This window comes from Rhipicephalus sanguineus, chromosome 11 (genome assembly GCF_013339695.2).
Source record: "Rhipicephalus sanguineus isolate Rsan-2018 chromosome 11, BIME_Rsan_1.4, whole genome shotgun sequence".
In the NCBI taxonomy this organism is placed as follows: Eukaryota; Metazoa; Arthropoda; class Arachnida; order Ixodida; family Ixodidae; genus Rhipicephalus; species Rhipicephalus sanguineus.
The window spans coordinates 130,458,726-130,485,443 of record NC_051186.1 but is presented as its reverse complement, the minus strand read 5'-3'; the positions used below and the strand labels follow the sequence as shown (position 1 = coordinate 130,485,443).

The 26,718-nt window shown below is 44.1% G+C and overlaps 1 protein-coding gene across 1 annotated transcript; it reads left to right on the top strand.

Annotated features, from left to right (window-relative positions):
• Positions 1-5,866: 5,866 nt before the first annotated feature.
• On the top strand, positions 5,867-26,718 carry LOC119374413 (uncharacterized). The gene is made up of 6 exons (XM_037644501.2): positions 5,867-6,279; positions 6,348-6,448; positions 7,758-7,860; positions 13,320-13,417; positions 16,992-17,211; positions 26,622-26,718. The coding sequence occupies exons 1-6, from the start codon at positions 6,090-6,092 to the stop codon at positions 26,702-26,704; spliced, it is 795 nt and encodes a 264-aa protein (XP_037500429.1). The 5' UTR covers positions 5,867-6,089; the 3' UTR covers positions 26,705-26,718.

Here is a 26,718-nt window from a genome sequence, read left to right as displayed (position 1 = left end):
GGCATAGGCGACGACTGTATACAGCTTTTGAGGGAGATGCACCGAGAAAATACAGTTTGCATAGAATGGGAAGGAATGAGTAGCAAAGAGAACGTTGAGATTAGCAAGGAGCTGAGACAGGGATGTCCTTTGTCCCCGCTGTTATTCATGCTGTACATGGTGAGTATGGAAAAAGCGCTAGAAGGTAGCGACATTTGTTTTAATCTGTCACACAAACAGGGCGGCGTGATTATTGTGCAGATTCTTTCAGGTTTATTTTATGCGGACGACATTGTCTTGTTTGCGGACAGTCGAGATGATATACAGCGGCTGGCGGATATATGCGGAAGGGAAGGTGATGCTCTAGGACTAGGATTTAGTGTAACAAAATGTGGATTGACGGTAGTCAATGACCCTTGTGATCAGGCGGTGTCAATACAGGGCCAAGAAATACCGAGGGTGAGCGAATACAAGTACCTCGGAGTATGGATAAATGAGGGTGACAGGTACATGGAGGTACGGGAAAAAGCCTCGGCAGCAAAAGGAAAGAGGAATGCTGTAATAATGAAGCACAGAGCGTTGTGGGGATACAATAGGTACGAGGTGCTTCGAGGTCTGTGGAAAGGTGTAATGGTTCCGGGGCTTACTTTTGGGAACTCAGTGGTGTGCATGAGGGCAGAGGTGCAATCGGGAATAGATATAAATCAAAGGACTGTGGGACGCCTCGCGTTGGGTGCTCACGGGAACACGACAATTGAGGCTGTGAAGGGCGATATGGGGTGGGCAGGTTTTGAGGCGAGGGAAACTCAGAGCAAAATAAGGTTCGAAGAAAGGCTAAGCAATATGAAGGAGAGTAGATGGGTAGAGAAGGTGTTCCGATATTTGTATAGTAAGAGCGTGGACACGCAGTGGAGAAAAAGGACTAGGAGGCTCACTAGTAAATATACGGCTGGTAGTGTAAGCAATATGTCAACAAAGAGCGTTAAGCGAAAAGTAAGAGAGGCGGAGAGGACTTACTGGACGGCAGCTATGGAGAAAATACCGGCTTTGAGTAACTACCGAAAGGGCAAAATGAAATAAGGAGGGAGGCATTTTACGATAATTCAATGGGAAGCGCTTTGCTGTTTGAAGCAAGGTCGGGTTGCCTTAGAACGCGTAGTTATGAAGCGAGATTCAGTAAAGAAGAAGAACAATGCACATGCTGCGGGGAAGATAAGGAAACGGCGGAGCATGTTTTGATTGAATGTGGAGATATCCACCCAGGTGTACGTTTGGGCACGAGCCTGCATGAAGCCTTGGGTTTTAGGGACAACAATGGAAAGCTGAACACACCCGCGATTGAAATAAGAGACGGTTAGAGTATTGGTGGCAGAAAACTAGAGAGAAAGGACAAAAATAAATATTGGCAAAACATAAGGACAGTCTTCCGTAAAGGGCAGAGAACTGGGCTGAGAATTTACTTTTTCTTCCCCTCTAGTCGAAGTAGAGGCATTATGCCATTAAAAAAAAAGGAAAAAGATTTTTTTTTTCGAGCCTGGTGGCACACCTGTCACCACCCCGTTATAAAGGGGACGCTCATAGCATCCATCCATCCATTCACAGGTCTCTCTTTCCGGAAGGGCACTGAGGTATACGGGGGCGGAGTCACTTTTCTTTTTGTTGTTGTTCGTTTCCTGACGTCACTTTCGTTTCATTTTTTCATTTCTTCTTTTTTTTCGTAGAGCAGCTGCATGTCTTCAGAAGTCATTATTGCTTTTTTTTTTTTTACTTTGCGCGGGTAGGGACAACACTCGCGAGTTGGCTAACCTCCGAGCCAAACTGGATCCGTGTCGGCCCTGATCGCGATCAAAAGTGTCCGTGCGACACCGGCATTATGACACGGTGTGAAAGCAAGCTTGACGGCACGCAGAAGCCATGCTGGTGACGGAAACTCTTTAGCAAAAACATCCTATACAATTAAACGTCTTATCGAGCAAGGAATCGCGTTATCATGTGTAATATAGCTCGTCAGAAGAGTAAAATAACAACCAGGAGTCACACAATGCTAATTGCGTAAAGAGTGGGTGGTTGGAAGCTTCCCATACACTACAAATTGCTCATCCATAATTCTTTATCGTTATTACCCACAGGCAGCATCAACAAAGTTCACATAATGCCTTACAGATGTGTAGCGGATACCTCGCTTATCCGCAGAAAGACGAATAATGGCATAGTGAATGCTTCCCTACTTCACAAAAATTATGATTTCAGCCGTAGTGGGTACCTTGCAACTGTACCTGTATTAGTTTATTTAAGAGAGTTTAGGACGGGCTCTAGAAAGGCCGCTCTTCCAGCTTTCGCTGTGACTGTACTGCGCGCTCCGTGCAGGCCCGGCGTTTTTTATATACAGCTCGGCAATCTTCGAAATATTGCAAATGCGTTTGTCGAGTGGATCGCAGTCCAACAAGTGAGACATCTACAACAATCGCTTGTCACCAAAGGAGTGGAGAAATTCGCCTTCTGTGGAACTTCCGCGCGGGCCCAAGCGACCACCCGCACGTTTTCTGCCTGAAGCAATATGGCGGTCGTCGGCTCCAGCGGCGGCGCGCCGCCTCCTTGCTCCTACCCCTCTTCGCAGCCCCCCCCCCCCCCCACACACACACACACGTACAAGAGATACACCTCCCCTCCCCCGCTGTTCTTCCCATCTGTACATAGCCCATTTCGTCCGTATTCGGCGTTTGTTTCTTTGCTGGGGCTGGGAAGAGGCGCCTACGGACTATGCAACTTCGATGCTGCACCATCCACCCGTGCTTTTTTCTTTCTTCAAGAAGATATCGCTGCTCTCTCCGCCGCCCTCCGTCCACACCACCGTCCCGTTTCTTCTATTTTTATATATCTTGTTTTTCTTCCTTTCTCGTATTTCACTCCGCGGCGCCTCGTCCATTGATTCCCTCTATTTTCGCTGCCCAGAAGTTTGCCTGCGGCGCATTGTCACCGGATGTTGTGGAAGCACACGCCTGCCTTTTTCAATGGCAGCGGCGGGGCCTTTCGCGAAACAAGCATAAGAAAATGCATAGCAAAGCGGCAATTTCAAGACCGACAGAGTACTTGAAAGGAATGCATGCCTGAAGCTAATTGCTGCTGCATGACATACAAAGGATCCAGTGGAGAATGCACCGAATGTTGCCGAGTCGGCTGTTCTCTTCCGACACCCACAGGTCAGGCGACGCTCCGAAAATCTTTTTTTTTTTTTTTATACGAATGCGCACAATGTGTTATATGGTAGGCAGTGACAGCGACAAGTAAAAAGTGCAGAAATAATCAAATCACTCTCCTTTGTAATAATATCCTTATAAACAACAAAAAATATTTTCTCTGGGGCAGGGCTTTTGGAAAGTAAAACGCTAAAAAAGAAAAAAAAATGACGTGATAGTCGCCATTTTGAAGTGTTGGTGAAATCTGGTGAAATTTTGTTCTAGGGTTGGTGTCGGAGCCCCTTTCCAATCTGGCAACGTTGGCGCGTGCCTCTCACAACACTGTACACGGCTCAAGACCCCAGGCTCCGCTCAGCCGTCTGTCTATTCGCGCAGCACACACAGAGCTGGCAGAAACAGAAAGCCTATTTGGCGAAACAAAGAAACAAACAAATAAAAGCCAGCCCACGAAGCACGAAACCTCTATAAAACGTTTTATAGAGGTTTATAGAGGTTTTAAACAATTTAAAGACGTTTAATAGAGCTTTTGTGTTTCATGGGAGGAGGATCGTACAAAAAAAAATTGACAAACTAAGGAAACGAACAACATTAACAAACGTGTGTAAAAGTGGGCAGAGCACGGTCTGTGTCCTCCCAAGAGATTGGTGGCGTCAGTCAAAGGGTTGACGTGTGGTAGTCGCTGACAGAGGTCACAATGGGGGGAGGGGAGAGCAGCGGAGGCTACGGAGGTAGACAAAAGAGAATAGGAAGCGCCGGAAAATTAGAAACAGGCACTGCCCACAGGCAAAAGTCGGGAGGGCTTCGCATGCGAACAAGAAAAAAAAATGCCGTGACGGAAAGAAATGCACTGAGAACCGCGCGAGATGCGCGAAAGGCCTAATTGATACCAGGTGACAACACGAAAGCTAGGAGGAAAGGACGTACCGCTACGGAAGTTCTCACTTTGAACATGGAGGTTGCGCGAAAGATATCCCTGGCGGCTATGGCTCTCGCGCTTTCGGTTGAGGACGACGAGGATCTGCGGATATACGCCTTTATCAGAGACCCCGACTCCTTCTTTCCTGCTCATTGGCCACGATTTCATACACCCCAAATCATTTTTGTTCAAAAGAAACTAGACAGCATTAAGGTAGACATTAGAACGGTAATTGAAACGAATGGCTCACTCACATAGTAATATTACAATAGAATATGATGAAATTTCACCCCCGAAATCTAAATTCCAATCTCTCAGATTTTTGAATAACAGGTTAAAAGATTACTTGGTACATGCAGAAACAAAAAACATAATAGCCACAGATGCTTCAGTGAATAATCAAAAGGCAGGCGTAGGAATTGCTTCCGATTTACTTGGCTGGTCATTCTCAATGAGGCTGCCAGATTTTACTCCTGTTTTTGAAGCCGAGCTCATGGCAATTATTTTGGCGCTTCGAAAACCGCCTTCAACTGAAATCAGTGCAATCATCATAACAGATTCGCTTTCGGTATGCACAGCACTTACAGCTTCAGAACAACCACGAGCCCTAATGACTTTGCGCACAATAGTACCACAACAGCTGAAACTCCTGAAATTATTGTGGGTCCCAGGTCACTGCGGGCTACAATTAAATAGACTGGCCGATTCTTTAGCCCAGGCTTCCCTTGATGGACCAATACTTTCAGTTCTCCCAGAAGTAGAATACATAGCAGCGATCAGATATCGCAAATTCGCAATTTGTACAGATATGATGGAAACTATAACAAAATGGACAGAATATCAGCATCTTAAATTTTCATGGAAACCTCAGTGGAGTCAATCGAGAAAGTTTGAAGTGATGATTACCAAATTTCGATGCCGTGTCCCCCCCTTAAACTTTTATTTACACAGAGCTGGTCTTGCGATATCACCCCTTTGCCCATTTTTCGACGAAACAGAAACTATTGAGCATTACTTTATATCATGTCGCAACTATTCAATAATTAGGAAAAGACTTTTGATTATTCCGTTTTCGAAGATTGGTTTAAATTTAACGGCAGAAAATGTTCTAAATTTCGGTGCCGCAGTTTTGCGACAGTGCCACAGAGAAGTTTTCAATGCTATGTGTAATTTCATTCTTGCCACTAAACATATTCCAACATAATGTCCACTTTAAGAAATACTAGAAAGCAGACTCGTGCAATAATTATAAAATCTGAGTAAAAGCACGACATACAGTCGAATTTGATCGGATCTGGTAAACTCAGCTGTCTGGTCGGATCAAATATTCAGACTTCCGTTATTGTGAAAGAACTTCTCTCCTTCCTTTTTTGTTTTCTTTTTTCCTCTCTCACTTTATTGCTCTTTATCTTAGTTATTTTTTTTCTACTTCAATGATAAGGAGGTAAGCATTAATATAATTATCATTAATAGGCCACCATACGTCTTCTTGGCCAATCCCCATGAGTGGGTATGTGCCAAATGCAAAGGCTACAAACAAACAAACAAATATTTGTTCAAAAGTGTCGGTCGGGAACTGCTCCACCAATAAGAGAAAGTCGTCACTCCACGTGGCCATCTTTACACAAGCACGGTAGAACGAGTACTGGGCCGCAAGAACGACGCGAATGATCCCGCGCGCTTGTTTTCAATCAGAAACACATGTTCGAATAGCCGCCGGCGTGCCCAGCTGCCAAAAAGAAAGGGGGGGGGGAGAAAGAGAAAGATTTTTTTTTTTTTTTTGAGCCTGGTGGCACACTTGTCCCCGCCCCGTTATAAAGGGGACGAGCATCCATCCATCCACTGTGGCGGCTCCTAACGTATGCACGGTGCCTTAGAGTCGCTCCCCAGTGGTCGCTTCACTGCTCATTCTAGTTCCGTCACAGCGTGCATAGTCTTTTTTTCCGTGTATCTTTGTTTCCCTTTTGACTGCGAGGCAGCATAATTATTTATCAAACATGCACGTTTTGGTTAAGTGGATTGACGAAGAATCCTGGGATGTTTACCCAATACGCGATCTAGCCGACGCGGCCATCTGTTTTCGGCTCGTCACTCAAGAGAACGCCATAGAAACACTTCGCGGGAGCATGGTCGCCATCAAGTGGAACGCTGATTCCCCCCCAGCGGAGGCGCAGCTGCTCGATTTCGGTGAGTGCAAAATGGCATGCCATTGGAAATTGCAATTTGTATGTATGCTGTTCGAACGAAATATGCAGGCGGAGCCAAGCTCATGGAGCGCAAGAGAAGCCAGCTGGTCAAAGAGGCCCAGAAAGGATTTGGAGGTGGACAGGCGGCACCCGTGCAGAAGAAGAGAAGGGTATGATTTGTTCATCATTTTCGCATTGACTAGAGCTGCGGCCGAAGTTCAGCTTATTGCGTACACCCACGGACTGGTCTTTCAGACGTTCAGTTGTCAGCAAGCTTAACTCTAACGCTCCGCAGCATGGCCTGGACTGGTTTGACTGATGCCAATCGCGAAGAGCTAGGCGCTGTTGCCAAAATGCCTCGTATGCTTGGATAGTATGGCGGCATGCACTGGTAACATCTCGGCAACAGAAGCCAGAGCTACGCGGTGCTGGCGTCAATCAAACCCTTTCAGGCACGCTGCGGTGCGTTCGAGTTTAGCTTGGTGAGGACGTGTAAATCTAAAAAGCGTATGGGCACTCGGACATATCGAACTTTGCATGCAGTGAAGAAAAGCTTTGTATTAATGAGCAGTGTACCAGAGAAGATTGTGAAGTAGCCTTTTTTGTTTCGTCTATTTTTTTTAATGCAGCAGATAATTTATGCTGAGAGGCGCTGTGTTCGAAAGATACTGTACTATTGGGGACAAATGAAATGCGAACCGTGTCGGGTAACATAATCAGCGCAACCATGGGCACGCTCAGTTCATGCGTTGAGTTATGGTGGCTAGTTGAGTGCAACAGTGCATGTCACAATGTAATATGTTCGACCACAGTTTCGTATGTACGTTTTCACACAACGCCGCTAACAATGCCGCGAAATTATGAAAACAACGAGGTGCGAAGAAGACAACGCACTGTAGACAGTACGGGCGCCACCTACCACGTATATTACTCGTTGCGGAACAGTAATATTATTGCAACCACACTTCGAGACGCAAAAAAAAAAAAAATCATTGCGTGATCTGCAATGCAATGATTTTTATCAATAGAGAGAACTTTCACGACTAACCTCGCGCATTTATATTCGATCACTTAAAAGGTTCGGCGGCACGACCCAGGATGTTGGCCGCCTGCGCAATGTGTCATCGGGAGGGCCTAGCCTACAGAGGCTCGCACTACCGTTCTACGGCACTGCACGATGCGTGACCGAGAAATAGTCAAATGCGTTTCTTTTTCTGCTAGCGTTCTTGTAGTATGTATATGCAGCGTATGCCATTTAATCGTTCCTTAATGTCTAAAAGTGGCTGCAGTAGTCAACTATATTTTAAAAATGGAGTACCTGATATTGTGGTTCGTCTTCATGGATTTCGAATAGTCAGATAAGTAAGATGAGTTATGCACAGGCATTGTTCCCTCGGATTCCCCCGCCCCTCCCCTTTCAATTGTATTTAGTTGTTGGTAAAGCAATTGTCTTAGCTCATGCATTATTTCTGGGCACAGTTGGAGGGTGCATGTGACTGCGAGGCATCAAGAAAGGTTGCTGAACTGGAGGTCCAGGTACAGGAGCTCACAGAAAAACTTGAAGCTGCCACTAACAAACAAGGTAAGATATCCTCTAAATATGTAACCTTGTTTATCACATACTTCTAATTGACGTACTTTTGTGTGCTGCATTTATATATAGCCTAATATAACACTCATTGCGCTGCAGCTACTTTCAATTTATTATGGTGTTACTGAATATTGCTCTGAAGAGGTGCATAACATGTCCCGTCATTATGCATTAAGTACACTTAACACTAAAGGGAAACAATGAATCAATTTAGACTGATAAATTATTCTTCACGAACTATACTATATTTTTTTCCACTTCCAAGTTTTATTGGAGACCGACAATTGGCCAGAACATGAAATGAGGTTACTCCACAGATGGAAGGATTGTCCGTCGCACTGACTCAAGCCAACAGGGCTGTTATTTTCGTGAGGTAGATTTATATTGTTATTTCTTCATTAAAAGTCGCGCAAAATGACCTGTGGCGCCCTTTCAGCGTGCTCATGCAACCTCGCACGCCGTTTCCAGGCCTTTAAGATTTTGCGCGAAATAGTTTTGCTACCTACACTTCGTCCCAGAAATGACGCGCACTGCTACTCGGCGCGGCCGCGCATATGCGTAGTGACATTTTCGATTACTTGGCTTGGCTGGGGTATCGAGATTGTAACAACGCCGGGACAAGCCACCCATGACAGGCACAGGCGTCCTTGCGCGCAGGCGCACACAACGCGGTACAAATCAACGTTTATAATCTTAGAATCCAGGTACCTATTCTAGAAACGTTGGCACAAATAGAGGTAAAGTGTATAATGCCACATCGTCACATTGTAACAGCTTCTTATTTTAAAAAGAAGTTGAAAACTTCAAAATAAAGGTGGTTAAGCATAGTTACAGGAACTTCTGCGAAAGCAGTACGAAGAAAGCGTTCACAAATCGCGAGAAGGGCTGGCGGCATCGCTATCAATTCTCAGCGTTGCTAGAAGAAAGGGTGCATCCGTGTTCTTCGACTTTCAGATCGAAAAATAGTGCGTTTAAAATGACTATGTGCTTTTGGGATGAATTACTGCAGCTACAAACACCGCGAAGGGTAAGCCTTCTGTCGCGTCGTAAAAAAAAATGGGTCGAGAAAAATCGGTTGTCGGTCCCTTTAATACCAGAGAAAAGTGAGGTCAAGGTATCTGTTTAAATTTCGCGCTTAAATGTTCGCACGTGAACGTAAGCGTGCCGGCACAGATTTCAAAGCCCCCCCCCCCCCTTTCTTTTTCTTTTAATGCATATGGCGGTTTGGCTGCATAAAATTTTCTGTCACTTGGTACGTTAAAGGAGTACTGACACGATTTTTAGACATCGCAAAAGGGACATTTTTCTTTTCATTGGTATGCAGTGTCAACGCCGACGCCACAATACGGAGTTTTTGAATAGGGGCCCCAAAGAGCTTTGCGGGTGTTAGCGTTGGGGCACGCAGGAGCAAGGCGTTTTCGAATAAGGTTTTGCACTTACCAATTATGTCTTGCCCCAGGTGAGCTTTAATAAAAAAAGAGGTGTTCTTGCATTGCCGCGAAGTGTTTCCTTGTTGCGAACACGAGCCAAGAAATCGACTATCAAATTCGAGATTAACCGCGTCTAGTGAACCATTCTCCATTGCACGCGTTAGTTGAGAGAAAGCGGTAGCGATCTGTAGTCGCTCTGCTAGACGTTTCGAGCCCCATTTAGTGCACTCTGAGAGCCGTCACTACAGTGGGTGCCGCCATGCGTGTTTGATGCAAAGCCTTTTGGGGCTGGCTTTGGGACTCCCGCTAAGTTCGAAAAATAGCTTCACCGACGCAAAACAGAAACGCTGTTTGCATAGAGTTAATAGAACAGACACTAGAGGAAAAACTGAGGTGATAAAGCTATAACCACGCGAGCAGCGACGTGTTGGTAAGTTATCATTGTTACCATTAAAATAATGGCAGAGGCTGCTGCCCCGCGCGGTGCACGAGCCGCTCCCACACAGAAACGACTCCTCCACCGCGAGCTAAATATGGCGCTTGAAAACACTCAAATTCTCGCAATATAAATCGTAAACAAGTGTTTTCACGTATTATAAATGGACGAAAATTGTTTGCTGTTTATATAAACTACTTTTAGGAAAAATACAATGCCCATTTATGCAATTTACTGCGCGCGGAAAGGAGCGTTTGCGGGTTTGTTTACTAGAGGGCACCACCATTCTTGTTTGAAAGCGCGCCCGTGGCCGTGCGAGATCGCCTCCGTCGACAAAGAGAGGAGCGACAAATCTATCCTCCTCCATGTGGAGGCCTAGAAAGACACCAGGCAGTGGCCTTGCGCAGAGTTCAAACGCGCAGTGTGCTGAGCCCCAGGAGACTGGCGGCCATCCTGAGGGATGACAGCGTCTCCGTCGTGTACGTATTGCGGCCTAGCTCAGGCGGGACAGGACCACATTCTATGGGGATGCGACCGCCACCCGCCCCAGAGCTCCTGCAACTGCCCCCCTCACCCGAAGAGTGGGAAAAAACGTTGCGATGTCCAGAGCAGGCCACTCAGTCCAGGCTGGCGGAATGGACGGCGACAGCCGCGGCCCCTTGGGCCCCGACCTAGCATCCCCCCATGTCCTGGCTCCCTTTCCCCCTTCCCTACTACTCAATAAAGTTGTTTCCTCCTCCTCCCTCCGTGGCCGTGCCGGCCGTGCGGTTGTGGTGGTGCGGCTGGTGCGGCCGATTGCGCCGGCTTGCTTGCGCGTCGGGTGTTTCGTCGTCCGTGATTTTGTTGCCATGAGCCAACAACTCGACTTTAAGTGACAGTCTCTTACTTCCGTGAAACAGAGAGCCATGAAACAGAAAACAATGCCTGGGATTATTGCAGCATGAAGCGGCGAGTGCGAGTGGACGTCACCCGAAAGCTGAGTATCGTTCCATCATGGCGGCACCCGAGCGGAGCGTTTGTTCTAGATTCAGTATAATAACTCTATGGCAGTTTGGTTCTCGCGCCCTCGAAGCTATTTCTTTGGGCTATGTGCCGCATAAGGTCCTCTGCCTTTTCGGGAAGTGCAGAGATCGGCCGATATCAATCGTGCCGACCTCAATGGATGGAAACAACTTTAACGGACGCGCCATACGAGGCAGATGACGAACGCACCACCGTCACTTGTCATCGAAAACTTTATATACCCGAGCGCGCACGTGACGTAGCCGTAGTGTAAGCCCAGTGCACGTTTTTAATTGGCGGCAACCTAAGCGCAACGTACAGCCGTTCGCAGCCGCCTTGTTGCGCGGAGCCGCTTTCAAGTGCGTGTCTCATCGTAGAAACGAAAGCAGGTCGCTGTCGCAAATTTGAGCAGTGTGGGCGCCGGTGAAACTCGGTGCATTGACACTGAACGCGCGCGCGTACAAATGGTCTAGAGTATGCGCATACGCACTATGCGCAGCCAAGTGAAAGTGCCCTCGGCTGTACTAGGCGGATTCACTTTCCGCAGCGTTATCAGCTTCTTTTTTCTTTTATATTTGTTATGAACGCCTTTCACAAATAAATAATTGGCTGTGCATAGCGCACATGCGAATAGCCTGGACAATTTTTCTGATGTGCTCCGCTGTAGGGAGCTTTTTACCCAAAAATTAAAGTTGTATGTTGGAAGTAAGCAGCATAGCAGACGGCGGTATTGTGCTGTCCGTAGGTGTTGGAAGTATTTGTCTTGGGTGTGCAAAACCGTGTTGCATCGCGGTGAGGGGCGGGGGGGGGGGAGAGGGTGGAAGAAAGCGCTTTGGTGGGGAGCTAGTGTTTGTATGGGGTGGGACGGGGCAGCAAGTGCCCCTTTTGCACCCCCCTGTCAACGCCCATCATGCTGTCGTAGTGTATACTCTAAAGTGTTTATATGTAAGGTGTTGCAGGTAACTTGAACAAATAAAAACACACGTTCCGTGCAGTTGAAAACTTTGAAAAATCTAGTATTTTCTGGAAGGGCACCTTCCAGAAGGAGTCCTTTGGAAAATCGCTAGTTTTTATAATAAATTGTAAGGCACTGTCGGATGCCTTTACGGGATATCTGTCATGGTGTAGTGTACGATGTGCGATATCAAATAGTGCCGTTCGGCGTTTTGGTTTCTGTTTCGCTGGCAATGTTAATTACTTTTCATCACCCCACAAAATATTACTAACGGCTGCTTTTAGGAAAGCTCAAAGTGGAGCTATACGCAAGAGGGACTTCAGTCATCTCATTCGACCGAACTGCCTGTTTCCCCTTATGAAAAATTTCTTCACTGTCACTACTACAATTACTGCCGTAATTGATGTCTCTATGTCATCTATGAGGGGCACTGAGACTGCTTTGATGATTTTTTAAAACGCACTGAGCCAGTGGAGCCAGTCCTGAGGACAATTTGCAGACTATGATTTAAGCTCTCTGTGTAAAGTGTGTAATTTATTACAAGACTAAAATGAAACTTGCGAATAGCTACAGATTGCCACGACTCAGCCAAATGCGTTCTCAACTACCCTCTTCCACCGTACGTGCACCTGTGACCGATGTGATCGGATATATGCAATCCTGACTATTTTCCTAACCTAATAGTGAACAAATGCTATTCGTAATGGTCGAAACGCTTTATAATTTTTTAAAAGTGTTGTAGCAGAAGGAGTATACACAATCTCAATTTAACACCACACTTGGGGACCTGCGGTAGACAGCAGGCGTCGTCTACCTGTGTTACAACGTGCTGCTTCTTGGCGTGAGCTGTGCAAAAGTGCTTATCTCAAGGGCTGTTTTCTCGAGCACCACGAATTGCTCTAGCTGCGTTGTGAGCTCAAAATCTGGCAATTAGTGACATGTCAAGCTGTGACATTGTGTAAACGGTAACTGGCGAGCGAAGTCGCTTCAGCTCATTGGTGCAGTGAGCATTAGGCTTTCGCTGTCCAGTCCCCGCCAGGGTCCACGTGTCTGAGGCCATAACTTCACCCTCAGAGACAAAACACATTGCTCGTGTTTACGCTTATTGGTGATTGTTCTCGTTTATTTTACTTTTTCCTCATACTTCTTGGCATTTGCAGATTATCGGTGTCCTGCAGAATAAAATGTGAACGGTTAATAACGTTGCCGCACCTGGCGCAGCTTATCACTACCATGCAATATGTTTACACGGCCCCCACGATTTGTTTTGGCAGCGTGATGGCACGCTGCTGGAGTAGATTGCGGATTCAGCGCAGAAGGAAATGCCACTTTACTTGTCGCGTGCGCTGCCGTCGCCAGCAACTGTTGCATGCTAGACAAGAAGGAGGAGAAGCAGTGCAAAGAAGGAGGGTAACGTGTGATGGTCAGTAGCTCCCATCCATCGCTTAACTTATGGCGCGAATGATTTGATGATGCTGTGGTCTAAACGCTTATTAAATTTCAGAAAATGTTTCGGGGTCCCTTGATGTCCTTCTGTGCTGGCCCAATACAAATATCATTTGTCTTCTTTGAAATTGTGCATATGAATCTATGCAATGCTTGTGTCTTATTTTTTTACGTGTTCCAGAGTCGTGCACCCTCTTGGGAAATGCGAAGGAGTTAGTGGAGAAGTTGGACGGAATGTTGCAGGCACCGAGGGCCACCGCAGTGGTGCAGGCTGAGAGAGTAAGTTATCAGCTTCTTGAAATATTTATTCTCATGCTAAATAGTATGGCAGAACCCGTTTGTTAAATACAGCTTGTCATTATGCTCGATTAGTGAGTGTTGGAGAACTTTCATGTAGGTAATCTCATGCAAAGCTTACACACTGCAACTGTGCATTTGCATTCTAGTACCAGTGTGTGTACAAGTCTTCCTGATCCTCTGCTGATATTTTTCTCTGCATGAATATTTGACACACAAAAATGACTTGCTCAGCTTGTCGCTATTTTTTTCTTGTGTAGTACAACATAAGCTAAACATGAAAGGTAAAACGAAGACAATGCCATATTTGTGTTTTGCGTTGATTATGTGCTGCACTACTTCCCGCAAAAAAAATTAATATTTGGCTTGATACTTGGGTGCAACACTCGTAGAAGAAAATGTCGGCTGTTGCTATGTTACGCTACGTGGTTGTAAGAGAGCATTGGAGGTCATCAGCTATGTATACCGAAAGCTGAATGAAATGGGTTAACAAAAGAAGTAAATGTAGGCTGTGAGAGATTGTGAGTTTTCAGTGAAAGGTAGTTGAATAAGACAAGTATAGTTTACAATTCTGCAAACTATACTTGTGTTACCCAGCTACCTGTCATTGATAATTATAGACTGCTATTCTGCCTACAAGAAATGCAATGCCTCGTAAAAATATGAAAAGCACACTGGGTACTACTCAAAAGTGTTAAAGGCTATTGTGGTTTTTTACATGCTATTACTGCTGCTACTCATCAACATGGCAATGAATGCATGGCTTGCATTCCTCCTTAACCTCTTTTGTCGCATTGTTACACCTTGCACAAATGTGCATGCACAGTTACATAGTATGTTTTCATGTTTTCTTTATTTTTTTAGTCATTGATGCCCTCTACGCCAATGGCATTACAGGGGGATGTGGTCATATACAATGCAATATAGGAAAAAGAAATGACATTCAAAATACAGGAGTAATGTTCCTGGGTTATACAACCGTACATAATGTGGCAAGTATTTACCAGTAAAAATAACAAGGTAGTACAGAACTAATCAACAAATTATTGCTAGCCTAGGTATACAACGTTAGCTCAGTTATCACAGAAGCAAGCATTGTCCTGCATGCCGGCTATCAAACCGAGAAGATGGTTCCAGTCTGCTGATGTGCAGAGAGTGAAGGACTGTGAACAAAATTTTGTCTGAAATCAAGTTGTGCCTACTTTGTGAGAATGATCTAGCCAGTGTGAGATGAAATATGGAAGAGATATGATTTCATCACGTAGATTGGGGCAATGGTTAAAAATCCTATGAAACAAACATAACTGGGAAACTTTGCAACGAAATGCTAGAGGTGGTTGGTTAAGCATGTTTTTTTATGGTAGTAACACTTGCGGTACGATTGCAGTTCGTTGGAATGAAATGGGCAGCATTGTTTTGTATGAGCTGTATGAGTATGAGCTGTATGAGTATGAGTATGTTAGTTTTGAAAAGGTGGGGGCGGTGGAAAAATTACAGCACAGATAGCCTAACATTCTGTTAGCACTGTTGATTATGACACAGATATGAGGCGACCATGTTAGGGCTGAGGAAATGTGAACGTCAAAGTAGCGATATGACTCGACCTGTTTGAGCAAAATGTTATTTAAAGTAATATGTACCAGAAGAACATGACGACACAAGAAAAACACTTAAAACTTTACATTTAGATGAATTAAGTTATATTAGCCACAAGTTACACCATTCTGAGATGGAAGATCATTTCGTAGAATACAACAGTCGTTAGTATCATGCACATATGCAAACGCACAAACCATGCACATATGCAAAAACAGCAAATTTCTTGCCCTGTCTTCTCAGCCAAGTTACAATCATCTGTGGCACCTTTCTTAATTTTCTTGACCAATTTCTCGCAGACCTTTGACATTAAATCTCGTTGGAAGCCTGTCTACCTCAGTTTGTGCACCTGCCCAGAAAAACGGGTTTCAACTAAATGAGGACAGGGTTTTTTCAGCACAGAGATGAAACAAGACAGTGCTGTGGCATTTTTCAACCATTTTTTGTGGCCTGATTTGTAATTCAACACGGGTTTGACAGACCTAAGGGCGTAGTACCAATAGACATCCCTGGGTGTGAACTTGAGCTGTAGGTCCAAAAATTGGATACAGTTGTCCTTTCAGTATTCTGAAGTAAACTTCAGGTGGAGACCAAGCTGCTCGAAACTCTTTAGAATACCTGCCGACGTATCATGAGTATACCCTTACGAAAAAAAAAAACAATATAGTCATCGACATAATGAAAGACCTTGATTGCGGATGCTTGTAAAACTGTTTGAAGCGCCCGATCAACTCTACTTAGAAAAATATCCCTTAGAACCGGTGCCAGCCTAGACCCAATACAAACTCCTGCCTTTTGCAGGTACACCCCTCATCATTAAAAGATGTAAACAAAGACCCCAAGAAAATAGACAAGAGACCCCAAGACAAAAAGACAATAGTTCTGTAAAAGATTAAACTGAAATGCCACTTAAAGCAATGAAGGCATGTTCATCATTGTGAGACGTGATGCATTCTCTTACAGCAGTCAAAAGGTTATTATGGGGGAACGAATAAAAAAAGGTCCTCTACGTCAATGCTTATGGCGTCACAATTTTCAGGGTTGTCATCACGCAGGAATTGCACAATCACTTCAGACTTTGAAATAATGTATGGGCCTTTGATATGAAAAGACGATAAGGAGGTCTGCAAAAATGCATCCACACAATACTGCCACATGTTGGCTGGATGTAGGAAAAAGATAGATGGCGTCGGGTGTCGTTGGGTGTTGTATGTGCACAGCATTTATCGCGTCGTGTAGGTTACCAATGAAATTGGCAGATTCGAAGGGCAATAGCATACACCAAAAATAAGCTTTAGGTGCGTGAGTTCTGTGCATACCCAGACAATCTGGAGATAAGTTATGTTAATGGTGTAAGAGCGGGGAGTTTTGCAAACGGCTAGGAGTACGCCGCCACCCTGACGGGATGTGCGATAACGGCGATAGAAGCGATTAGCAGAGTGTATGTATTCATGCTAGCGCCATTATGTCTTCATGGGACAGAAGCCGTGGCTATGTGAATACTTTATGGACCAGCATCATAAACATTCCAGTTCGTCTCTGGCATGATGAGTATTTCTTGCTGTGACCATAGAGAGAAATGTCGGTCCACCGTGTATTTACGAGGATTAACAAAAATATTAAAAGAAAGTATATTTTGATTTAGATGCTGCCCTTTCCTGGCTTCATATGCTGGATTTTTCAACTATGTGCTGGCAAGGCCTGGCCTTTGTATGGTTTTATGGCAGGAGTGGGCGAGGGGAGGGGTGTAGTTAAACTTTTGTTCTTATATACATACACACAAATGAAAAGATGACCGTGCGCACTATATGCAGTATTTATATTAGACCTTTGGTATTGTTTGGCGAAATGCAAGTCTTTCAGGCATTTATGGCATTATGATACTGGCTACTTTGACTACACTGATTGCAACTAGAGCAATGAAGTCTTAATGTGTCTCTTTGTTGTCTTTTTTATGCAGGTTGACATAGGAGGCGGTGTGCATGTAGAAAAGGTAGTACTCTCGCGGCTGCATGCACACTGCCATAATCTACCGACGAAGTTTGCCCGTGGCCTGCTGAAGCACGTATTCACAGAGGACGAGCTCCGGGGAAAGTCCCTGTACGGCAGAGGCTCGAATGCCCACAAGGGTGCCCCAGCAAAGGAGGGACTGGACCGCGTACGGTTGGAAGCTGTGATCGGTATGTAGTAGTTTGCATAATACACTTAATTAGAAAGGCTGTGTGTGTCTGTACAAATGTGTACTTAAGGCTGTATAATGCACTCAAGTATTATTGTTTTCATGTCTCTATTCGAAGGCATTATCTTCCTTGGCCTCTTCAGCCAAATTTGATAATGGGGCATGATGAATATTTGAGAACAAATAAACAATAACGAAAGAAAACGAGCAAATTATTTCTCACCATAAAACATCAGGAATCAAGCTGAATAAAATATAAATAGATCACATAAAATAGAAAATGATAACTTATACAGCGACCCATATGTCAAATAGATGAAAGCATACGACATTGCCTTAGTTGAATATTAATTAGGGGTGTGCGAATATTTGAAATTTCGAATATTTTTCGAATAGTGTTTGCTATTCGATTCGATTCGCACTGGAATTTTACTATTCGAACTATTCGAACTTCCCGAAAACAAATACAGTCAATGTTCGATTGAAAGTGACCCCTTCAGATTTTCAATATGCTTCACCTCATTACGTTCTCGTATTGCGGCAAAGCTGCCTTTCAAGCTCCGTTACGGTCAAACTTTGCCAAGACACAGTCAACGTCCGATTGAAAGTGGTCCCTAGATTTTCAATATGCTTCACCTCATTACACCCCGGTATTGGGGCAAAGCTGCCTTTCAAGCTCTGCTGCGGTCGCAAATGTACTAACTCAAGAAAACGCTGGTTCCAACATGGAGATGAAAGATGTGGCAGAGATGGGGGCTCAATTAATGCTGTTTTGGACCTGAAATTTGGGCAGGAAGTCCGAAAAATTGGAAGCCGAAGCATTTTAGCATCCAAAATTTCAGATGTTCTTATATATCAACGTCTACGAGGCAGATTTGGAACTCCGGACTTGAAGGGAGCACACCCTTAATTGTCAGCCACATCAGTTGGGCTTCCACAGAAGTTGAAAGAGGAGGAGAGGCTGAGGAAATGGCATCTTTGCCTATCACGTGTAAAGTGTTGTCGGCAACACTTTGGTTGCACCAAATAATGTACATAAATACAATTCGGCCTCTACATTGCCTAATTCTTGATAAGACAACTATGAAGCACCACCTCGCCGGTGCTTCATCAACCTAGTGAAAAGAAACACTTTCATGTTGCTATCTCATAAGAATAGGCTTAGGAATTCTCTCTAACTTTTTTTCCTGCAATTTCGCTTCGAAGTATTCGAAAAATATTCTAGAAGTATTCGAGAAATATTCGAAAAATATTCGATTCGATTCGCACTCGCACTTCAATATTCGAATGCGCTTCGCACCCAAAATTTTGCTATTCGCACAGCTCTAATATTAATGCAGGCATTGAGTATTTCTGGGATCAAGAGCAAGAAACTGGTCTATGAAAAACTACAACGACCAAAGGAACACAGGACTGGCATTAAAGATGCTCTAATTGCAACCGAGTTTGATAGGCATGAAGGGTTCTCTGGACGTCAACTGCACATATGCAAGAACTAGTGCATTTCTTATGAAAATGTTTAAACTAAAAAGAAAAACATAAAAGAAAAAAAGGAGAAAACATATGACATCCTGAAGTGAACTAAGCAAAGTTATGCAGGCAGGCACATGCAGATGCTTCATTTTGACGGTGAGTTTTGAATTTAGTGTGAAAATGGTGTAAGGTGTGAAAAGATATAAAAGCAGGGTGCATTCACAGGGGTTCAAAACAGGATACACAAGAGGAGGGTGACAGAGAAGTAACAATACTGAAAGCCATCAACTCGTCGAGAAAAATAATTCCCTCACTTAAAGTTGTATAGATCGTACTCTGGTACACAAATCTGCTGTTCCATAAATATTATCCGCCTGAAGAATCTACCTCTGCAACCTGCTCCTAACTTGGCCTAACAATAACACCTTGACCTGGGCGAGTTGTTACATACTGGGACAAATGCAGCGCGACTTAGGTGAAGACAGGAGACACATAAAGCGGCGCTTGCCTGTGTTTTATGTGGCTCCTGTCTTCGTCTAAGTTGCGCTGCATTTGTCCGAGTCGGCCTAACATCTTGACATCATCAAAGAGGGCAGAGCAGCCACACTCCCGACAAGATTCAGAGCCTGAATGTCCAACGAGACGGAATGTACAACGAGACTGAATGTCCAATGGGTCACGTGACCGGCGAGACTGAATGTCCAACGAGACGGAATGTCCAACCGAGACGGAATGTCCATCGAGACTGAATGTCCAAAGAGACTGAATGTCCAACCAAGACGGAATGTACAACGAGACGGAATGTCCAACGAGACGGAATGTACAACCGAGACGGAATGTCCAACGAGACTGAATGTCCAACGAGACGGAATGTCCAATTTAGAAGAGATAAACGTGCACTCGTTTGAAATTTCTCAGACAACTGATTCATTGGGTTAAGATAGCCTAACGGAAGATCGCATTTTTTTGTGTGTGTTTTGCAAATATGGACTGTCTGTGGCGTCGGGTGTCGTATTTTTGTTTCCGTATTCGCTTTACTGCATTTATCATAATTTCAAGTTTTGTTAGTTTTATTTCTATTTTGTATTTTTAGTTTTCATATTTATGTTGAATATGTTACTTTATTGCTTTGTTTTGTTCGTTTGCATACTTTGCTGTTCCTGTTTATCTTTGTCATAAATCGGACATCACAGCCCCTTAAAGGATTACGAGAGAGGGCGCTCCCTCGTCCACTCTGTGCGGTATCTATCTGCGTTTAATCCCTGAGAGTGTTACCAGCGCCACTCGTAGCTAAGGCGGCGAGTGTGAAACACTATTTTTGCCAGAAAGCGTCACGAGGCAGGACGAAGCCCTTGTTATGAAAGTGCGAAAGAAGAATAGTTCGAGAGACTCAGTTATTTGTTAGAAAACCAACAGCCAATTAAGCCAAATAAAACATTGGGGACATTATTTGTTGCTTTTTTTAACTGCGATGTAATAATTATAACCCATATTCAAAGTAATCAAAGTAGACGAAAAAACACCCTTTCCATCGGTGGGATCCGAACCCGCAACCTTATAATTACGGCGACGATTTGCGCTTGCTCACACTCCCAGTGATCAATCTCACCTAAATACCCAACAAAGTGGACGAGGGAGCGCCCTCCGTCGTAGCTTAATTCTTAGAGCATCAGACGCGTAATGCGAAAGTTGTAGGTTCGAATCCCACCGAAAGAAAGTGTGCTCTTTCGTACCATTTAAGTCCTTTCACTTTAGGTCATATTTGTTACACTACAGTTAAAAAACATCAACAAATAACGTACCTATGCTTTCCTTGGCTTGATTGTTGGCTTTCTACGAGCCCCAAGAACAATTCTTCTTTCCTCTTAAAGAATGCGGGTCGAAGAAGCTAGGGAGGAAATTTTCCTTTAAAATTAAATTCTTGGGTTTTACGTGCCAGAACCACGAAATGATTATGAAGCATGCTGAGTGTGGGATATCAGTTTTAGTTTTGACTACCTTGATGGAAACATGTCATGGCATTTCGGCTACAAGAGAACTGCAGGCCGGTCTAGGAAAGACCATGCCGTTAAAGAGGTGGTGTCACCAAATTTTGAGGCTATAAAAAGCCTGCTGTAGGCTTTCTCTGTAAGCAAGGACGCTCAGCACGAAGTATTGCACGCAGCAAACGTTTAGAATATATTTTAATTCACTTGCAAAGTCTGTATAAATGCTCATTCTCGCGATCGAGACCCATCGCTAGCGCGACTGACACTTTTTTGCGTCTTGTGTCCTTATTTTATTCCCTCGTGTATTTGCGCTTTCTCTCTCTCTCTCTCTCTCTCTCTCTCTCTCTCTATATATATATATATATATATATATATATATATATATATATATATATATATATATATATATATATATATCCCTGCCATTTGTACAAGACTGGGTATCGAGCAGTATTACGCGCCGTGCGTAATACGCAGTCTCAGCGCCACGTCCTATCACGACGAAACGAATTTTCACGCACGTCGCAAATGTTAGGGCACATTCGGAAAATTTTCACAGCAAATATTGCGATGTGTGGAACGAAAAAGGAAAATTAAATTTGTGACCGGGACGGAATGTCCAACGAGACGGAATGTCCAACCGAGACTGAATGTCCAACGAGACTGTATGTCCAACGAGACTGAACGTCCAACCGAGACGGAATGTCCAACGAGACTGTACGTCCAATGAGACTGAATGTCCAACCGAGACGGAATGTCCAACGAGACGAAATGTCCAACGAGACTGAATGTCCACTATTGGACATTCAGTCTCGTTGTACATTCCGTCTCGTTGGACATTCAGGCCGCAAGCGTCCCGACAACGCATCGGGAGGTGAGCACCATTACTCTGAACCCTCAATGATGCTGTACACTTTCTCAGCCTGTCATTTAGACAGCGCATAGTTTGTCCTACGTATGCTGTACCGCAGCTGAGCGGTACCCTATACACCACCTCCGTGGTGCATGGCACAAGCGGGTGTGCATGCTTTTTTAAACAGGCCAGCACTTGATTGTCCAGCAGCAAGTCCAGAGTAACGGTGCTCTCCTTCCGATGCATTGCAGGGAGCAGGGGTGCCCTGCTCTCTTCGATGATGCCAAGGTGTTTGGCTGATTAGGGGCAGGTTGGAGAGGTAGATTCCTGAGGCAGGTAGTAGTACATTCCTGAAGCAGACAGTACTTATGCAACTGTAAATATGTCTATCAGTGTACCTTCAGTACATCCCTCAGTAGGGGGTTATCGTTATTCACGAGCTGATGGCCTTCCGTGTTAATTGTTACTACTTTGTCACCTTCCTCTTGTGTATCCTGTTTTTAACCACTGTAGGTGCATCCTGTTTTTCTACCTGTGTTCACGCCTTGCACCATTTTAAAGACGATGATCTTTCTTGGGATACTTGAACGCAGAAATTTTGGTGTGTCTGTCAGTCTGTCACACGATTCAGCCACCCGGCCAAAGTTTAAGCTCTTGCTGAACGCCCAGCCATCTTGAACTGGTGGCTGCGTTCATACTTATGAACATTGTCAATCAAAAAGCAAATATTACGCATATCTGAGGCGCAACATCAATACGCGAGTATTAGGTGGTGTGTTCCTTTCCTAGACATTACATATACGTAATTCTAGAGACCCTAAGACCCTAGTATTTCTTAGGCTGCGCCGAAAATGCGACGCTATGCACGAAATGCGAAGCTAGGCACGAAAAAGCCCTCTGCCGACGATATGGTGCTGCCGCTGGCAGTGGCCCTGGGTTCTGCACAAGCTCATGTTTCCTGAAACCGCTGCCAGATGGCATCCATATCTCACGTAGCGCCTCCTCTATTTCATCAATGCCAGCTAGATGCGGCCGATTCAACATAGAGGAGGCTCTGTCTGAGGCAAGGCAAAACATAGTGGTACGGCCGGCAGAAGACTATAGTCTTTCGACGACATTTGCAGCGAAGCACGCAGATCTGCGGCCAATTTGTTACACTAGATTCTAAAATCACTGTCAAAACGATGCATCTGCAGGTGCCTGCATAACTTTGCTTAGTTAACTTCAGGACATCATATGATCTCTAATATGTGCATAATATGGTATGATCAAGGCATATGTTTTTTGCTTTTTTTATGATTTCCTTTTTCGTTTAAACATTTTCATAGGGGTTGCATTAGTTCTTGTGCATGCACTATTCTCATCTATGGGATTATTCGTGCATGTCACACTCGGTTGCAAGTACGGTGTCTTTCCTGTCAGTCCTGTGTTCCTTTGGTCGGTGTTGTTTTTCATCAACAAGTTTTTCGCTCTTGATGCTGGCATTGTCGCACCAATTTGCCCAACTCTGCATGCTTCTACAGCTTATGATTAAGTAACCTTTTTCTTACTGTTATAAAGCTTGTGTTCTTGATACCAGTTACGCCGATTTTAAGGCTCGTGGACATTTTAAGAGCTGGATGTGTGGCACTTGGTTTTAAAGGAGCTAAAGCATACATAGCCAGTAGGATTGGGAGTGTTGGTACAGTATGATGAAGACTGCGTATCAGTGATAAAGCCAAAATTCATCACATGAGTACACTTAAGTACATCATTTTTTTTATCTGTGATCATGATAGAGGGGGTGCTGACACAATCATCCCTTGAGGAAATAATCTTGTCAGCCTCAATTCTTTCCCGTGTGGTGCAATTTCTGCATTTTGCACCAATGCTGCAATTGGAAAGCCTTGGCCTACATCCACATGTGCTACAATGAGCAGACAGCCAACCTTGTTTTGACTGATCAGCATTATACAGATGTTCCTTCAAGCTCTTGCTTCAGCAATGACCAGCTTGGCCAACGCAATATTTTCAACAGGATAAGGGTAGCCGGCAAAGTACATTGCAAACACAATCCTAAATTTATTTGTATGCTTGATAGTACACCCGTGATTGGTTCTGACCTTGGGACAGACTTTTTTGCACAGAATGCTCAATTTTTGTGGGGCCGAGAAAAGCACGTTCACGTTCACTTGCTGCACTACTTTTTTGAAAATGAGCCCTATTTTATGCATATGAGGAATCAGTGAAGTAAGTCTCTCTATCACGCTGGACTACATTAGTGTTCTGAAAACCATGCAAAAGGCCTTCGGTGACAGAAACTTGCACATCTCTGGATAACCGGCCATAGTCAGCCTTTGGGATTTGCTCCTGAAAATAGGCTTGTGTTTGTAAGGTTTACGTAAATAATTTATGAAGCAGGATTTTACAATGTCACATTTAACTAGCTTGAAATGCACAGAATGAAAAGAAACAATGTGTCTATTCCCACGCGGTCGATACATCCACCAAGAGCGACCATTATTCAAGAATAGCCTCACATCATAAAACCTAATTTCACCATTTACAGGAAATTCATGGGTTAGCTCAAGACTTCAAAATAATTCCGCATCAGACCCTACACAGCAGGAACGTCAGTCCTGTATGATGCAACATTGCTGTCCAAACGAAATTAAGGAATCAACACTGTATCTGAAAATGTTACATCACTTTAGTGTTAGCAAAATCCTCCGAAGCAGACCTGTCAAGTTTAGCTAAAAATTAATCACTGATGATGGAAGCAATGCAAGAAGCAATATAAATGCCTGGTTTTTGAAGGTGAGGTTTACCTTCAAAATAAGCCAATTGTCACGTAAGTGTGAGCGACTTACCATGTTTCTTATACTGGAACCTAGTGTTTGTATGGTTTACCTGTTATGCCATTTTTTGATGCTGAAAATTGTCATAACAAAATGTTCAGGTCCCAGAAGTTCAAAGGTAATCATCACCCCTACCTTACCCCCTCCCTCCTGTAATGTGTAGACCTTGCAGTTAGATTGCTATTGGTAGATGGTATTTATACCTTAGTACATATCATAACAATCTTGTAGGCTTGTGCGAATATTAAATTTTAGGTCCGAAGCAAATTGGAAGCAAATAGTGATTTGGTCGAAGCGAATTTCGAAGCAAATTCGAATAGTTTATATCACATATTATAAAGAAAAATGAGTATATTTGTCATGACCAAACTAACCAGTGCAATATTTTTTAAGTTGAAACAAGGCATATGTATATGCCATTCTTTTTGGTTCAAAGGGAAGTGGAAGCAACTTTGAGTATTAGCAGCATTTGACTTTCGGTAGAATGCAAGTGATAACATGTAAAATATGTTATGCTTTTAAATTTACTATACTTACAGCATATAAGCCGGTATAACAAGCTTTTAAACTTAAAAATGATGAATCGATTTGAGGGTAATACAGTAAAACCTCAATAATTCAAACTCGGTTATTTCGAAATCCCACATAATTAGAAGGATTTTGCGGCGCCGTATTTCGCAATGTAAATTTAACTGGATAATTTGAAGCGGCGGTCAGTACCAGCCCGGTTAATTCGAAAACTTTAGGTGCCATGTGCCAATTCCGGATCCCGATTTAGCCTCAAATCCGCAGAAACGATGGCCGTTAGGAGCCACAAGGCAATGCAATGTAGCGATACTAATGGGTGACAAGTGAAGCATCCCAGCCTCGCTGCTGCCAGGGCAATAAAAAAAAAAACAAAAGGCGGTTTCGTGGTCAGCTGAAATTTGCGCCTGCGGAAAAGAAGACGTGCTTCACTGCAACACAGCGGTCAGACGCGGGCAGCATGACGCATGCTTCTCTCAACGTCAGCGTGTCATGATTTACCCATTCTTTCTGGGAAAATTGAGAAATGAATGAAAGGCGGTCTGACGTAATTCGCGATGTATGCGAACCTCAGAGTGGCGGCTGTTCCGATAATTTGCGCACTTGTACTGCTGGCGGAGTACTTGCCTGCAACGCCTACTTCGAAAACTCAGTTCGAAAACTTCAACGATCATCTTTTCCACCCAGAACACATCGCGAATTCCGTCACACTGGTCATTATTGAATTATTTATTTTAACAGAAAGAATGGGCGAATGGTCGCATCGTGACGCGCTGACGCTGCAAGGAGCAGGTGACACGCTGCCCGCGTGTCACCACTGTGTTGCAGCGAAGCATGTCTTTTTTTCCGCGGGCGCGCATTTCAGTTGACCGCGAGACCGTTTTTTTTCCTCTTTCTTTTTTTTTTTCTTGCGCTGGCAGCGGTGAGGCCCGCTGTTTCCCCGGTTTAGCGGCAAATTTGGGGCCAGGTATTGCTGGGAAACATAACCTTTGTAGCCGAAAACTAGCAGGCACAGCAAACGACCACCTCTGATTACTTCCAGTAATTAAATGTTCCTTGCATCCCGCTTTTTGTATGTTTGGTTCATTCGAAAACCCGCTTAATGAGATTTTTCACAGTCCCAGTGACTTTGAATCAACGAGGTTTTAGGGGCTTCGCGGCAGTGCCCATTTCTCCTGGAAAGGTGTCTTCACGCTATAGCACACCACCACTGCAGTGAAACCACTTTTACAGGGGGTTATATGCGGTTTATATATGTCTATTCGTTCATTTCGAATACTTCGAAATTTCCTAGAATTTAAATTCGTTTCGAAGCAAATTCGAATAGTGTAATATTCGTTCGAATATTTGAAGTGCTCGAATATTCGCACAAGCCTACAATCTTGGATGAAATCTAATGAGTTAAACTGGCATGTTGTTGCTGCCAGCTTGCACGAAGAGTATGCTCTTGCAACAAGATGCTCGAAAACTGCAGAACAATAATTGAACCAAGAATTGGGTAGATAAACACGTTGGGCTAGTTGATGAACTGCGTGAAGGAAATGTATATCGCTCCAAAAATATGTGACTATTGAAAATGCTGAAGAAGACCAGCTGCCTTTCTTATTTCATCACCATTTCTTAATCCATTTGTGGCTGGATGTATACTTTCTCAGCTGGGTAAATGCAGTGGATGTTTCAGTGATTAATTGCCCAAGAAATTTTATTAATTTTTCTTGTTCTTTTTTTTTCACAGGGTACACGTGCAGCAAGTTTACAACGAGCACTCTTCACTTAAAAAATAGCCTTTCGTCGATGCTCAGCAGGGAAATTAAATGAAGGGGAAATATGAC

Coding starts and splice junctions, on each gene's coding strand:
- LOC119374413 (XM_037644501.2), top strand. CDS start 6,090: ATGCACGTTTTGGTTAAGTGGATTGACGAAGAATCCTGGGATGTTTAC. Junction 6,449..7,757: donor CCGTGCAGAAGAAGAGAAGG/GTATGATTTGTT, acceptor TTCTGGGCACAG/TTGGAGGGTGCATGTGACTG. Junction 17,212..26,621: donor ACGGTTGGAAGCTGTGATCG/GTATGTAGTAGT, acceptor TTTTTTTCACAG/GGTACACGTGCAGCAAGTTT.